The sequence below is a fragment of the Sus scrofa genome, chromosome 15, assembly GCF_000003025.6.
Source record: "Sus scrofa isolate TJ Tabasco breed Duroc chromosome 15, Sscrofa11.1, whole genome shotgun sequence".
NCBI lineage: Eukaryota > Metazoa > Chordata > Mammalia > Artiodactyla > Suidae > Sus > Sus scrofa.
The window spans coordinates 66,193,800-66,206,947 of record NC_010457.5 but is presented as its reverse complement, the minus strand read 5'-3'; the positions used below and the strand labels follow the sequence as shown (position 1 = coordinate 66,206,947).

Genomic DNA, 13,148 nt, shown 5'->3' with positions numbered 1-13,148 from the left:
AGGGGCTGAATTGGAGCTGTAGCCACTGGCCTACACCACAGCCACAGCAACACGGGATCCAAGACACATCTGCGACCTACACCACAGCTCACTGCACTACCAGATCCCCAACCCACTGAGCAAGGCCAGGGATCAAATCCGCAACTTCATGAATGCTAGTCGGGTTCGTTAACTGCTGAGCCACGACGGGAACTCTTGATGCACAAAAGTTATTTAAACAAAATTTTATTGGAATATAGTTGGCTTACAAAGTTGTGTTAATTTCAAGCATACAGCAAAGTAAATCAGTTATACATGTATCCATTCTTTTTTCCATAGAGGTTATTATACAATGTTGAGTAAATTTCCCTGTGCTATACAGTAGGTCCTTGTTACCTATCTATTTTATATATAGTAGTGTGTATATGTCAATCCCAGACCCCCAGTTTATCCCTCCCCCCACATTTCCTCTTTGGTAACCATAAATTTGGTTTAAAAATCTTTGAGGCTGTTTCTATTTTGTAAGTTCCTTTGCATCATTTTAAATTAGATTCCACATATTAGTGATATCATTTTATTTGCCTTTCTCTGTCTGACTTCACCTAGTATGATAATTTCTAGGTCCATCCATGTTGCTGCAAATGGCATTATTTCATTCTTTTTATGGCTAATAATCCATTGCATTTATGTGTCACATCTTTTTCCAGTCCTCTGTTGGTGGACATTTAGGTTGCTTCCATGTCTTGGCTGTTAGAAATAGTGCTGCAGTGAACATAAGAGTGCACACATCTTTTTAAATTATGGTTTTCTCCAGATGGATGCCCAGGAGTGGGATTGCTAGATCATATGTCAGTTCTTTTCTATATTTAGTTTTCTGAGGAACCTCCATACTGTTCTCCATAGTCGTTGCACCAACTTATATTCCATTTACGTTATATTTTTTTATTTATTCAGGTTGTCTTAATGTCTTTTGACAATGCTTTGTAATTTTCCATGTACAAATCATTTTTTTCTTAAGTGTACAATTCAGTGGATTTTAGTGTACTTTCAGAGTTACAGAGTCATCACCACTGTCTAATTTCAGAACATTTTTATCCTCCCCCAAACCCATTCTAGCCTCTCTGTAGCCTCTTGGCAACCACTAATCTGTCTTCTGTAGAAATAGGATTTACCTATTTTGGACATTTCTTGTAAGGGGAATCATACAATATGTGGCCTTTTATATATGGCTTCTTTCATTTATCCTTTCAGGGTTCATCCATATTTCCATGTTTTGTATGTATGAGTAGTTCATTCCTTTATACTGCTAAATAGTACTCCATTGTATAGCTATACCACATTTTGTTTATCCATTCATCAGTTGATGGACATTTGCTTGTTTCTGCTTTTTGGCATTTATCAATAAGGCTTCTATGAATAAATATGTATGAGTATATTTTCATTTATCTTGGGTATATAATTAAAAGTAGAGTAATTCTACATTTAATATTTAGAGGAACTGGCAGACTGTTTTCCAAAGCAGCTGTGCTATTTTTCATTCCCACTAGCAATGTGTTAGGTTTCCAATTTCTTCACCTTTTTGTCAACACTGGTTATTACCTACCTTTTTGATTATAGCCATCCAGTAGAAATGGTGTTTCATTGTGGTTTGCATTTGCATTTGTAATGATATGTAGCATATTTTCAAGTGTTTGTTGCTGTGTATATCTCTTTTTTGAACTTTATCCTTTTAAAGTTGATTTTTCTCTTTTTTTTAATGGCCACACATGCAGCAAATGGAAGTTCCCAGGCCAGTGACTGAATCCGAGCCACAGCTGCAACCTATCCTGCAGTTCAGCAACACTAGATCCTTCAGCCCCCTGCACCACCCTGAGGACCAAAGGAACCCACACCTCCGCAGACACTGAGCCGCTGCACTGTGCCACAGTGGGAACTCCTAAAATTGATTCGTCTTTTTATTGTTGAATTGTAAGGGTGTTAGCACACATGTATAGTATTTTTGACAGGGTAATGTATGCAGGTTTCAGAATATTAAATGATTCTGTATCCTTATTACAGGTTGTATAATTATCCCCTTTAATGAGATGACTACTGTCTAATTATAAATGTGTTGTGGTGCTTTTGAAAAATTTTTTCAGAAATTCTCAGTTTGGTTTCGGTGAATTACACAGGAAAGAAGTCATAGGAGGGTAGTGCAACAGTCCCTATGATGCAGGAAGCTGCTGGATTGACTTGTACTTCTCTAGATGTGGTCAGTGAGTCCAAATATATTTAAGTCATTTATTACTCATGGCACAGCAGGAGACATGAACTTCACATTCTCATTGGCTCCCCTTTCCCCGTAAGTCTTGTGGGGGCAATTTGTGTTTGTGTCATAGCTGAGGAACCCCGAATTTATGAAACCCCCATCTTATAGGGGGACTTCTAGCAAACTAGTTCATGAGGAAGACATTATCTTTGTACTTGTCAGGAAACAAATTTGCCCTCTGACTGGCAGGGAGACACTGTCTCTAGCTTCCAAGGAAGTTTGCAAACATCCTTGAAAAGATTGCCAGGCAAAAGGTGTCATAAGGTGTATATAAACACTATAGAGAATTACCTTCTAATCAGAAAGCTGATTTGGTTTTTTATGGGAAGTTTGAGGCATTCTAAAATGTAATTCTTTTTTTCTACCCACCCCAACCTCCCAAACACCTCTACCTAAAACAGAACTGTCAGCTAGTTTATCTAAAGATACAAAACAACTGATAACACTAAATTTCCTGAATTTAATTATATTAAATTTCTTGAAATTAAAAATTAAGAATTTAAAAAATTTAAAGATACAAAATTTATGCATACAGTCTTAGACAAACAGATGACCTTTATTTGAGATTGTGTTTCACTTGAGATTGTTACATATTACGAGCAAATAATATATCCAGTTTCATAATGTTCAAAAATATAAGGTGGAATTTTTATATTATTAAACTGAACTTTTTTAAAATTTATTTTTAGGAAATTTTTTGTTGACTAAACCTATAATAAGGAGCATTTTCTGATTTTGTATAGTATATTAGTGTTCTGGCAATGTGAAATTCTTGAGAAACTTAGAGATTTGAAAGTTACTTAGAATAAACTTTCTATTGCTGAGTTAATAACAGTATTTTATATATAATATATATAAAGTATATTTAAAAATGTATATTTAAAGTATATTTAAAAAAAGAAAAAAAATATTTTAATGGCTGCACCTGCAGCATATGGAAGTTATCTGGCCAGAAATTGAATCTGAGCTGCAGCTGTAAGCTATGTCACAGCTGCAGCAATGCTGGGTCCTTTAACCCACTGCTCTGGGCCAGGGATCGAACCTGCCCCTCTGCAGGGGCATGAGCTACAGTCGAATTCTTAACCCACTGCGCCACAGTGGGAATGCCCAGTATTTATTACAAAGATTTGTTAAAGAATTTGTAAAGAAGAGGTCCCACGTGGTGAAACAGTCTATCTGAAGATTTTTGATTGTAGTGGATAAAATCTTTCTCTGTTTGCTGAAGACGTGTTTAGAGGTTAAAAGTAATTCTCTAGCCATAACATAATAATTTCTCTTCAGAATCTCTAGGGTTGCGGAGTAAAGTTCTGAGGAAAATTGAAGAGCTCAGGAAAAAGGTGAAAATCCTTTCTTCTGGAATTCCTGATGAATTTATATGTCCAATAACTAGGGAGCTTATGAAAGATCCTGTCATTGCATCAGGTATGTATGGTGCTATTCTAAGTCTCAGGGCATATATTGTACCAAATGAATCAGTAGTGTAGACAGTCTACAGAAGTTTGTTTAAAATGTGGAAAATTTTTTAAATTGTCATTTTATTTCTCATAAGGAGTTTCTTTAAAAAAAATTTCCTGGGGTTCTGTCATGGCTCAGTGGAAACCAATCTGACCAGCATCCATGAGCACGCAGGTTTGATCCCTGGCCTTGCTCAGTGGGTTAAGGATCCAGCGTTGCTGTGAACTGTGGTGTAGGTCACAGACAGGGCTCGGATCTGATGTGGCTGTGGCTGTAGTGTAGGTCAGCGGCTATAGCTCTGATTGGATCCCTAGCCTGGGAACCTCCATATGCTGCAGGAGCAGCCACTAAAAAAAAAAAAAAAAAAAAAAAAAAAAAGGCAGAAATAATGCCTTAGATCTGAGGTGAACTATTGAACACTGTGTATTTCCTAATAAATAAAATTGGATGGAGCAGGTTTAGATAAGAGACAAAAGATATGTTTTGCAAGCTTTACTTAAACTTGTAAAATATGTATTTAGTTACTAGAAGTTAAAATACTGTTTTCAAAGATAGGCTGTTGAGATCTGTTGCTTGTTTTATCCTAAATTTAAACCTTACAGAAATAAGAATTTAAAGATTATAGAGTTAACATCATTCCACATTAATTTCTAATCTTTGCCAATAAGTGTAAATATACTTTATATAGTTGTAATCAGTGAATCCATATTATATTGTGCTTTTTATTTTTAAAACTTTATTATTACACATTTCTGAGTATTGGCTTTAGACATGTAATTTTCACTTTAATAACTTTATTCCATTATGGCTGTACTACAATTTGACTCTTCTACTATTTGATTTATGTATATGTCTGAAAAGCTTTATGTTGTAAATAACGTTGCCCTGATATCTTGGTACTCCTTTTATTGTCTTCTTACCATTGCTTAGGGATGTTTTCATGACCTGTGTGCCCCAAAGCAGAATTAATCAGAGAATATTTTATGAAAATTAAGAAGTAATTGAAAAGTTTTTGTTAGATTTGTTATTAGATTGTTTTCTAGAAAATTTAGAATGCTCCCAGCAATGTATATAAGTATAGTTGTTTTTCTGCAGTTTTGTGATCATTGGTTTTTTTTTTGGGGGGGGGTGTCTTTTTGCCTTTTCTAGGGCTGCACCTGCAGCATATGGAGGTTCCCAGGCTAGGGGTCTAATCGGAGCTGTAGCTGCTGGCCTACACCACAGCCACAGCAATGCAGGATCCAAGCTGCGTCTGCGACCTATGCTGAAGCTCATGGCACCGCTGGATCCTTAACCCACTGAGCGAGGCCAGGGATTGAACCCGAAACCTCATGGTTCCTAGTCAGTACTCCTTCTGGCCTATGAGAGGCTTTTGTTTCTGTTCTTAGGATAGTCAGTGTGCCTTTTCCATGTGGTAGATAAACGTGAACACCAATAGATCTCAAATTTTACATTTTACAGTTTCACCCCCCCCCCCCCAGAGAGGGACCATTCTGACATTTCTTTTTAGTGCCAACTCCAAACATCCCAGAGAAAGGACTCACTGGTCTAACCTGAACAAGGAACCTACCCCAGTGGTAGTCTCTACAAGCGTGAGGTGTGATGCTGTGGTTTGTCCCACCATGGAGAGTAGGATTATATATAAATGAGGTAACACCATAAGGAGGATAGTGGTGGAAGGGACGGTTTCCAAGAAAGGGGTACTGACCAAATAAAGAATAGTTACTACATAGATTTTCCCATGTTTTCTATATCTTCGATTTCTAAGTAATATATACTTTTTTTTGGAAATTTTATTTTATTTTTTTTAACAGAATAAAATACATACATTTAAACACAATTACATTCACACAGATTATTGTATCATGGATCTTAAGAAACAGATTAAGTGACTCCCTGTGGAAAAGTATAATGGAAAATATGCTGAGACAAATAGGGAATTTATTCCATACTTTATCCCATTTTGTATGGCTTTCATCCTTACTATTTAGTATTATTTATTATATTTCAATATTTCTTTAAAAATTAGCATTATATTAAAATTGTTATATTATGCAACTAAAATTTATAAAGAAGAAAGCCTTATATACCATTAAATGTTTTATATAGCATAATAAAAAGAATAACTTAACTGGTAAGAATAACAAAAATAATATACCCTCTGAAAATAAGTAGAATATAAAATGCATAAACTGGTTAAAAAACAGTGTAGCTATATAAATATGTCCTCACAATGTATTACATCTTATTGATTCCTCAATATAGGCATTACACCATTCTAGGTGATGTGATAAACAAGACATTATAGACCTTACATTGTACCATGGAGAGAAATGATTATTAATAATACAATTGTAGAACTGTATTATTGTACAGTTGCATTATTTAATTATAATTATAAATTCTTTGATGGAGAGGAAATCAGAATCAGATGTAAGACTTCAGCATTCCAAGAATGATGTCAAATGACCCCCTTTATGGTGGATTATGCACTTATTTACTATGAGATATATTTCTTCTCCAGAGATTCCTTGTTTGTGTATAAATTGTAGATTTTTGGTTTGCAGTCATTCTGAAGTTTTGGTATAAGAGTCTATATGTATATGAGATTGTTTTAAGTTGTTGTTCTCTTAATTGCAAGTTCATCTCCAGTGTCCTGCATTTGTATCCACCTCTTCTCATGATTTCTGATTTTGATGGTATAATTGTGCATGGATGATTTCGTATCTTTACTGTATATATGCCTTTACTGGTGAGCCTTGTCATTTGTGGAATTTTTGTTTCCTGTTGCTGTCTTTTCTTTTCTGCCTAGAGAAGTTCCTTTAGTATGTGTTGTAAGGCTGGTTTAGTGTTGCTGAATTTTCTCAGCTTTTGCTTCTCTGTGAAGGTTTTGCTTTCTCCTTCAAATCTGAATGAGAGCCTTGCTGGGTAGAGTATTCTTGGTTGGAGGTTTTTTCCTTTCATCACATTAAGTATATTAAGCCACTCCCTTCTGGCCTGCAGAGTTTGTGCTGAGAAATCTGCCAATAACCTTATCGGGATTCCCTTGTGTGTTACTTGTTTCTTTTCCCTAGCTGCTTTCAATCTTTTCTCTTTGTCTTTAATTTTGGTCAGTTTGATTAATATGTGTCTTGGGGTGTTCCTCCTTGGGTTTATTTTATACGGTACTCGTTGTGCTTCCTGGATTTGAGTGAGTGGTTCCTTTCCCATGTTAGGGAAATTTTCGGCTATTATCTCTTCGAATATTTTTTCTGTCCCCTTCTCTCTCTCTTCTCCTTCTTGTACCCCTATAATACGGATGTTGGTGCATTTAACATTGTCCCAGAGTTCCCTGAAACTCTCATTTGTTTTCAATCTTTTTTCTCTTTTCTGTTCTGCATCCGTAATTTCCACTAATCTGTCCTCCACCTCGCTTATTCGTTCTTCTGCCTCCTGTATTCTGCTGTTAGCTGCTTCTAGTGAGCTTTTTATTTCAGTTATTGTATTTTGCATCTCATCTTGTTTAAGTTTTATATCTTGTATCTCTTTGGTTAGTGTTTCCTGTGAGTTATCCATCTTTGCCTCCAGTTTATTTCCAATGTCTTGCATCATCTGCAGCATCGACAGTCTAGTCTTTTTCCTGGAGGCTGAGAATCTCCTCATTGCTTAGCTGATTTTCTGGGGTTTTTCCTTTCTCCCTCATCTGAGTTATAGTTCTCTGACTTTTCATTTTTATAGCTTTTTGGTGTGGTGACCTTTTTACAGAGTAAAGGGTTGTAGCCTCTCTTCCTTCTGGTGTCTGCCCCCCTTGTGGCTGAAGTCAGTATGGGGGCTTGCTGAAGGCTTCCTGAAGGAAGGGGCTGATGCCTGCCCACTGGTAGGTGGAGCCAATTCTAATCCCTCTGGTGGGTGGGGCTTTGTCTCTGGATGGGATTAGAGGCAGCCTGTTCACCGAGGGGTGGGACTGTGATTCCCACCTGGATTGTTTGCCCTGGGGCTTCTCAGTGCTGACTGACTGACTGACAGGGTGGGGCCAGATTTTCCAAAAATGTCCACCTCCAGAGAAAGGCAGCTGCTGAATATTCCCGAGAGCTTTGCCTTCAATGTCCTTCCCTCACAGAAAGCCACATTCACCCCTGTTTTCCCAGGATGTCCTCCAAGAACTGCAGTGAGGTTTGATCCAGATTCCTATGGAGACCTCGCTCTGCTCTGGTACCCAGTGCATGTCAAAGTCCGTGTGTGCCTTTTAAGAATGGGGGCTCCGTTTCCCCCAGTCCTGTGGAGCTCCTGTGCACAAGCCCTGCTGGCCTTCAATGCCAGATGCTCCAGGGGCTCTTTCTCCCAGTGCCAGATCCCTGCACGTGAGGGTTTGATGTGGGGCTCAGAGCTCTCACTCCTGTAGGTGAGTCTCTGTGAACCAGTTAGTTTTCAGTCTGTGGAGCTTCCCACCCTGGAGGTATGGGATTGTTTATATTGTGAAATCGCCCCTCCTACCTCTTGATGTGGCCTCCTCTTTTTCTTCTGGAGTAGGTTGTCTTTTTTAAGGTTTCTGATCCATTTGGGTGGAGATTGCTCAGCCTTTAGTTGTGAATTTTTGTTGTTTTTAGGAGAGAAGTTGAGTTCCAATCCTTCTATTCCACCATCTTAATCCTGTCTCTAAGTAATATATACTATTAATTTACATTTCTTCTTTTACCCAAAGATTGTTAGAAGAACTGTCATGGAAATTACCTTGCGGAACAGTGCACTCAGGATCTCACATTGCTGCAGCTGTGGTGCAGGTCACAACTGCAGCTTGGGTTTGAATCCTGGCCTGGGAATTTCCACATGCCATGGCTGTGACCAAACAAACAAAAAACTGTTTTAAAGTTTGCAAGCTGTTTGATTAGTTTTGAGGGTGTTTTGTGGGAAAGAGGTGTCTGGTTTTATTGCATAGGATCAAAGATGAAAGGGTTTTTCTTTGGGGGGGATTTTCCTTGTTTATTATAAAAATTAAACAGTTAACTTTCATAAAATTTCAATGGACATTTGAAGGAGAGGCATTCTTTTTGGTCACAAATTGTTTTTTTTGCAACACTGTTGATATAGAATATTAACATGTATATGGATATAGGTATCAAATTGTTAATTGTCTAATATAGAGCCTCTGTAACATTGCTATCCAGTACTAGTACAACTTTTTGTAATGATGGAAATTTTCCCTGTCTGTATAGCCAATGTCCATTGGCCACATGTGGTTATTGAGCACTTGAAATGTGGCTTAATGAGACTGAGGATGTGAAATTTTTTTTTTTACTTTATTTAACTGTGATTGGTTTAAATTCAAATAGCCACTTGTGGTTACTATGGGCAGTACAGCCTCATAATCTATTTCTTGAATAAAATTTATTGAGGTATAATTTACGTAAAAAAATCCCTCCATTTTTAAGTATACAGTGTGATGAAGTTTTGAAATGTATTCACTTGTACATCCACCATCATGATTAAAGTATAAATGTTATCCTCAGAGTTCTTTTGTGCCCTTTGCAGTTAGTTTTTTTCTACCTCTGGCCTTATATAACCACTGATCTGCCTTTTGGCACTCTAGATCATATTTGCCTTTCTAGAATTTGATATAAATGGAATCATTCTGTATATACTCTTGTGTCTGGCTTCTTTCACTCAACAGAATGTTTTGGATTCATTTATTGTGTTGCATGTATCAGTTACTCATCATTTTTAGTTGTTGAGTAGTGTGTCATTGCATGAATATACCATAATATATTTATCCATTAACTGTTAGTGAACTTTTAGGTCTTTTCCAGTTATGGCTATTATGAATGAAGCTACTGTAACATTCTCATACATATCTTCGTCTGGACATCTTTCCTTTCTCTTGGTTAAATAGTTAGGAGTGGAATTACTTACATAGTTTATACTAAGTGAATGTTTAAAGAGACTGCCAAACGTTCTTAAAATGGTTGTACCACTTACATTTCCAAATAAAAATTCCGGTTTCTCCACATATTTGCCAAATTTGGTATTGTTTTTAAATTTTTGCTCTTCTAGTGGGTGTGAGGTGGTATCTCATTGTACTTGTAATTGCATTTTTCTGATGACTAGTGTTTTGAGATTTTCTCCTATGCTTGCTTCTAGTTGTTTTGTAGATGTAAATTTTATGTTTGTCTATGATTTATTTCAAATTGATGTTTGTGCTAGACAAGCACATTTTTCTTCTTTTCCTAAATGGACATCCAGTTGTTCTAGCGCTATTTATTGAGAAGTCTTTTCCGATTGAATTATTTTGGTCACTTTGCTGAAAATCATTTGGATCTATTTCCTGGTCTATTTCTAGACATACTGCTGTGTTCTGTTGATCTTATGTCTATCCTAGTGCCAGTTACTTCTGTGCCTTGATTACTGTAACTTTATCTTGAATAAGTCTTGAAGGTGGGTAGTATAAATAAATCATCTTAGTTCTTTTTCCACACTCTTTTAGCTATTCTTGGTCCTTAGCATATTTCTGTGTAGATTTTAGATTCACTTTCTCAATTTTTACAGAAAAACATGCCAGAGGTTTTTGCTGTGTGCGTGTGGTAACAAATAACATAACACTTACCTTCTTAACCATCTTTGAGTATACAGTAGTGTTAACAATATGTGCATTGTTCTGTAACAGACCTCTAGAACTTTTCCATCTTGCAAAACTGGAATTCTGTATTCACTGAGCAACTCTCCAGCTCCTTCTCTTCTCAGCCCCTGGTATCCACCATCCATTTTCTATTTCCATGAGTTTGATTACTTTAGGTAGCTCGTATCAGTGAAATCATGCAGTGTTTGTCTTTTTGTGGCTGCCTTATTTCACTCAGCGTACTGTCCTCAAGGTTCATCAGGATTGCTGCAAAAGGCAGGATTTCTTTGTTTTTAAAGACTAGATAGTAGTATTCCATTGTATGGATATATCCTGTTTTGTTGCTCCATTAATCCATTGATGGATACTTGGGTTGCTTCTTCCTCTTGGCTATTGTGAATAATGCTGCTTTGAACACAGGTGTGCAGATATGTCTTTGATAGCCTATTTTCAATTCTTTTATTATATACCCAAAGTGGAGTTGCTGGATCATGTGGTAATTTTTAATATTTTGAGGAGTATCCATACTATCTTTTATAGTAGTTGCACCATTTTACATTATTGCCAGCAGTGTACAGGGTTCCAGTTTTTCTAGATTCTTGCCAGCACTTATTTTCAGTTTTGCTTTGATTTTTTTGGCCATCCTGATGGGTCTGAAGTTCTATCTCATTGTAGCTGTGATTTGCATTTTACTAATGATTTGTGATGTTGGGTCTCTTTTGTATACTTTTTGGCCATTTGTACATCTTTGGAGAAATTATTATAGTCCTTTGCCATTTAAAAAATCAGGTTTTTTTATTGTTATTAAGTCCTAGGAATTCTTTATATATTTTAGGTATTAATTTATCAGATATATGATTTACAGATGTTTTCTCTGTAGGTTGCCTTTTCTCTCTGTTTATTGTTTGTGCAGAAGTTAAAAAATTATATTGGGGTATAGCTAACTTACAAAGTTGTCTTAGTTTCAGCTTAGTGTGTAGCAAAGTTAATCAGTTATACAATATATCCATTCCTTTTCAGATTCTTTTCTCATATAGGTTACTACACAGTATTGCATATATTTCCCAGTGCTATACAATAGGTCCTTGTTACCCATCTCCCCCCTGCCCTTTAGGGCCACACCCATGGCATATGGAAGTTCTGGGACTAGGAATTGAATTAGAGCTGCACCTGCCAACCTGTCCCACAAGCATGGCAGCACTGGGATCCAAATCTGCATCTCCACAGACACCACGTCAAGTTCTTCAGAGCTAAAAGGGAATTCCTACTTACCTGTTTTATGTATAGTAGTGTGTATATATTAGTCTCAACCCCCTAATCTATCCCTCCCCACCATGTTTTCCCTTTGGTAACCATAAGCTTGATTTCTAAATCTTTTGAGTCTGTTCTGTCTTGTAAGTTCTTTTGTATCATTTTTTATTGGATTCCACATATTAGTGATTTCATACGTTTGTCTCTTTCCAACTTATTAATTCACTTAGTATGATAATTTCTAGGTCATCCATATTGCTTAAATGGCATTATTTCATTATTTTCTATGGCCAAGTAATATTCCATTGTATATATATATGTACCATTTTTTCTTCTTTTTTTTTTTTTTTTTTTTTTTTTTTTTTTTGTCTTTTTAGGGCTGTACAGAAGTTCCCAGACTAGGGGTCAGATTGGAACTGCAGCTGCTCGCCTGCACCACAACCAAAGAAACGTGGGATCTGAGCCACATCTGTGACCTACACCACAGCTCATGGCAACATGGGATCCTTAACCCACTGAGTGAGGCCAGAGGTCAAACCCACATCCTCATGGATACTAGTTGGGTTTGCTGCCGCTGAGCCACAATGGGAATTCCTGCAACACTCCTCTTTATCCAGTCTTCTGTTGAGGGACATTTAGGTTGCTTCCATGTTTTGGCTATTGTTAATGGTGTGGCGGTGAACATTGGGGTGCACATATCTTTTCAAATTAAGAATTTCTCCAGGAGTTCCCGTCGTGGCACAGTGGTTAACGAATCCGACTAGGAACCACAAGGTTGCGAGTTCGGTCCCTGCCCTTGCTCAGTGGGTTAACAATCCGGTGTTGCCGTGAGCTGTGGTGTAGGTTGCAGACGCGGCTCAGATCCCACGTTGCTGTGGCTCTGGCGTAGGCCAGTGGCTACAGCTCCGATTGGACCCCTAGCCTGGGAATCTCCATATGCCGCGGAAGTGGCCCAAGAAATAGCAAAAAGACAGAAAAAAAAAAAAAAGACTGTGTTGTTGTGGCTGTGATGTAGGCTGGCAGCTGCAGCTCTGATTCGACCCTAGCCTGGGAACCTCCACATGCTGCATGTGAGGCCCTAAAAACCAAAAAAAAAGAATTTCTCCAGATATATGCCCAAGAGTGGGATTGCCAGGTCATATGGAAGTTCTACATTTAGCTTTTTGAGGAACCTCTATACTGTTCTCCATAGTAGTTGAATCAACTTACATTTCTACTAGTAGTGTAGGAGGGCTTGCTCCCTTTTCTCCATACCCTCTCCAGCATTTATTGTTTGTAGAATTTTTGGTGATGGCCATTCTGACCAATGTGAGGTGGTACCTCATTGTAGTTTTGATTTGCATTTCTCCAGTAAATTGTGATGTTGAGCATCTTTTCATATGCTTTTTGCCTTTTGGCCTGTCTTCTCTGGAGAAATGTCTGTTTAGATCTTCTGGCCATTTTTAAATTAGGTTGTTTGTTTTTTTTTCTGGTATAAAACTGTATGAGATGTTTGTATATTTTAGAGATTAATTCCTAGTTGGTCACTACGTTTGCAGATATTTTCTTTGATTCTGTGCGTTGTAT

At 37.3% G+C, this 13,148-nt stretch overlaps 1 protein-coding gene across 6 annotated transcripts in view; it reads left to right on the top strand.

Moving 5' to 3' along the window:
- The window catches only part of WDSUB1 (WD repeat, sterile alpha motif and U-box domain containing 1), a 74,003-nt gene that overhangs the window by 32,256 nt on the left and 28,599 nt on the right, over positions 1–13,148 (top strand). For 5 of the 6 annotated variants that reach the window (XM_021074787.1, XM_021074784.1, XM_021074782.1 and 2 more), the window contains one exon: positions 3,569–3,709. The exons of the other annotated variant lie outside the window; for it this stretch is intronic. In XM_021074787.1, the coding sequence (XP_020930446.1) occupies positions 3,569–3,709 (141 nt within the window). The remainder of the gene's footprint in view (positions 1–3,568; positions 3,710–13,148) is intronic. 6 annotated transcript variants of the gene reach the window in all.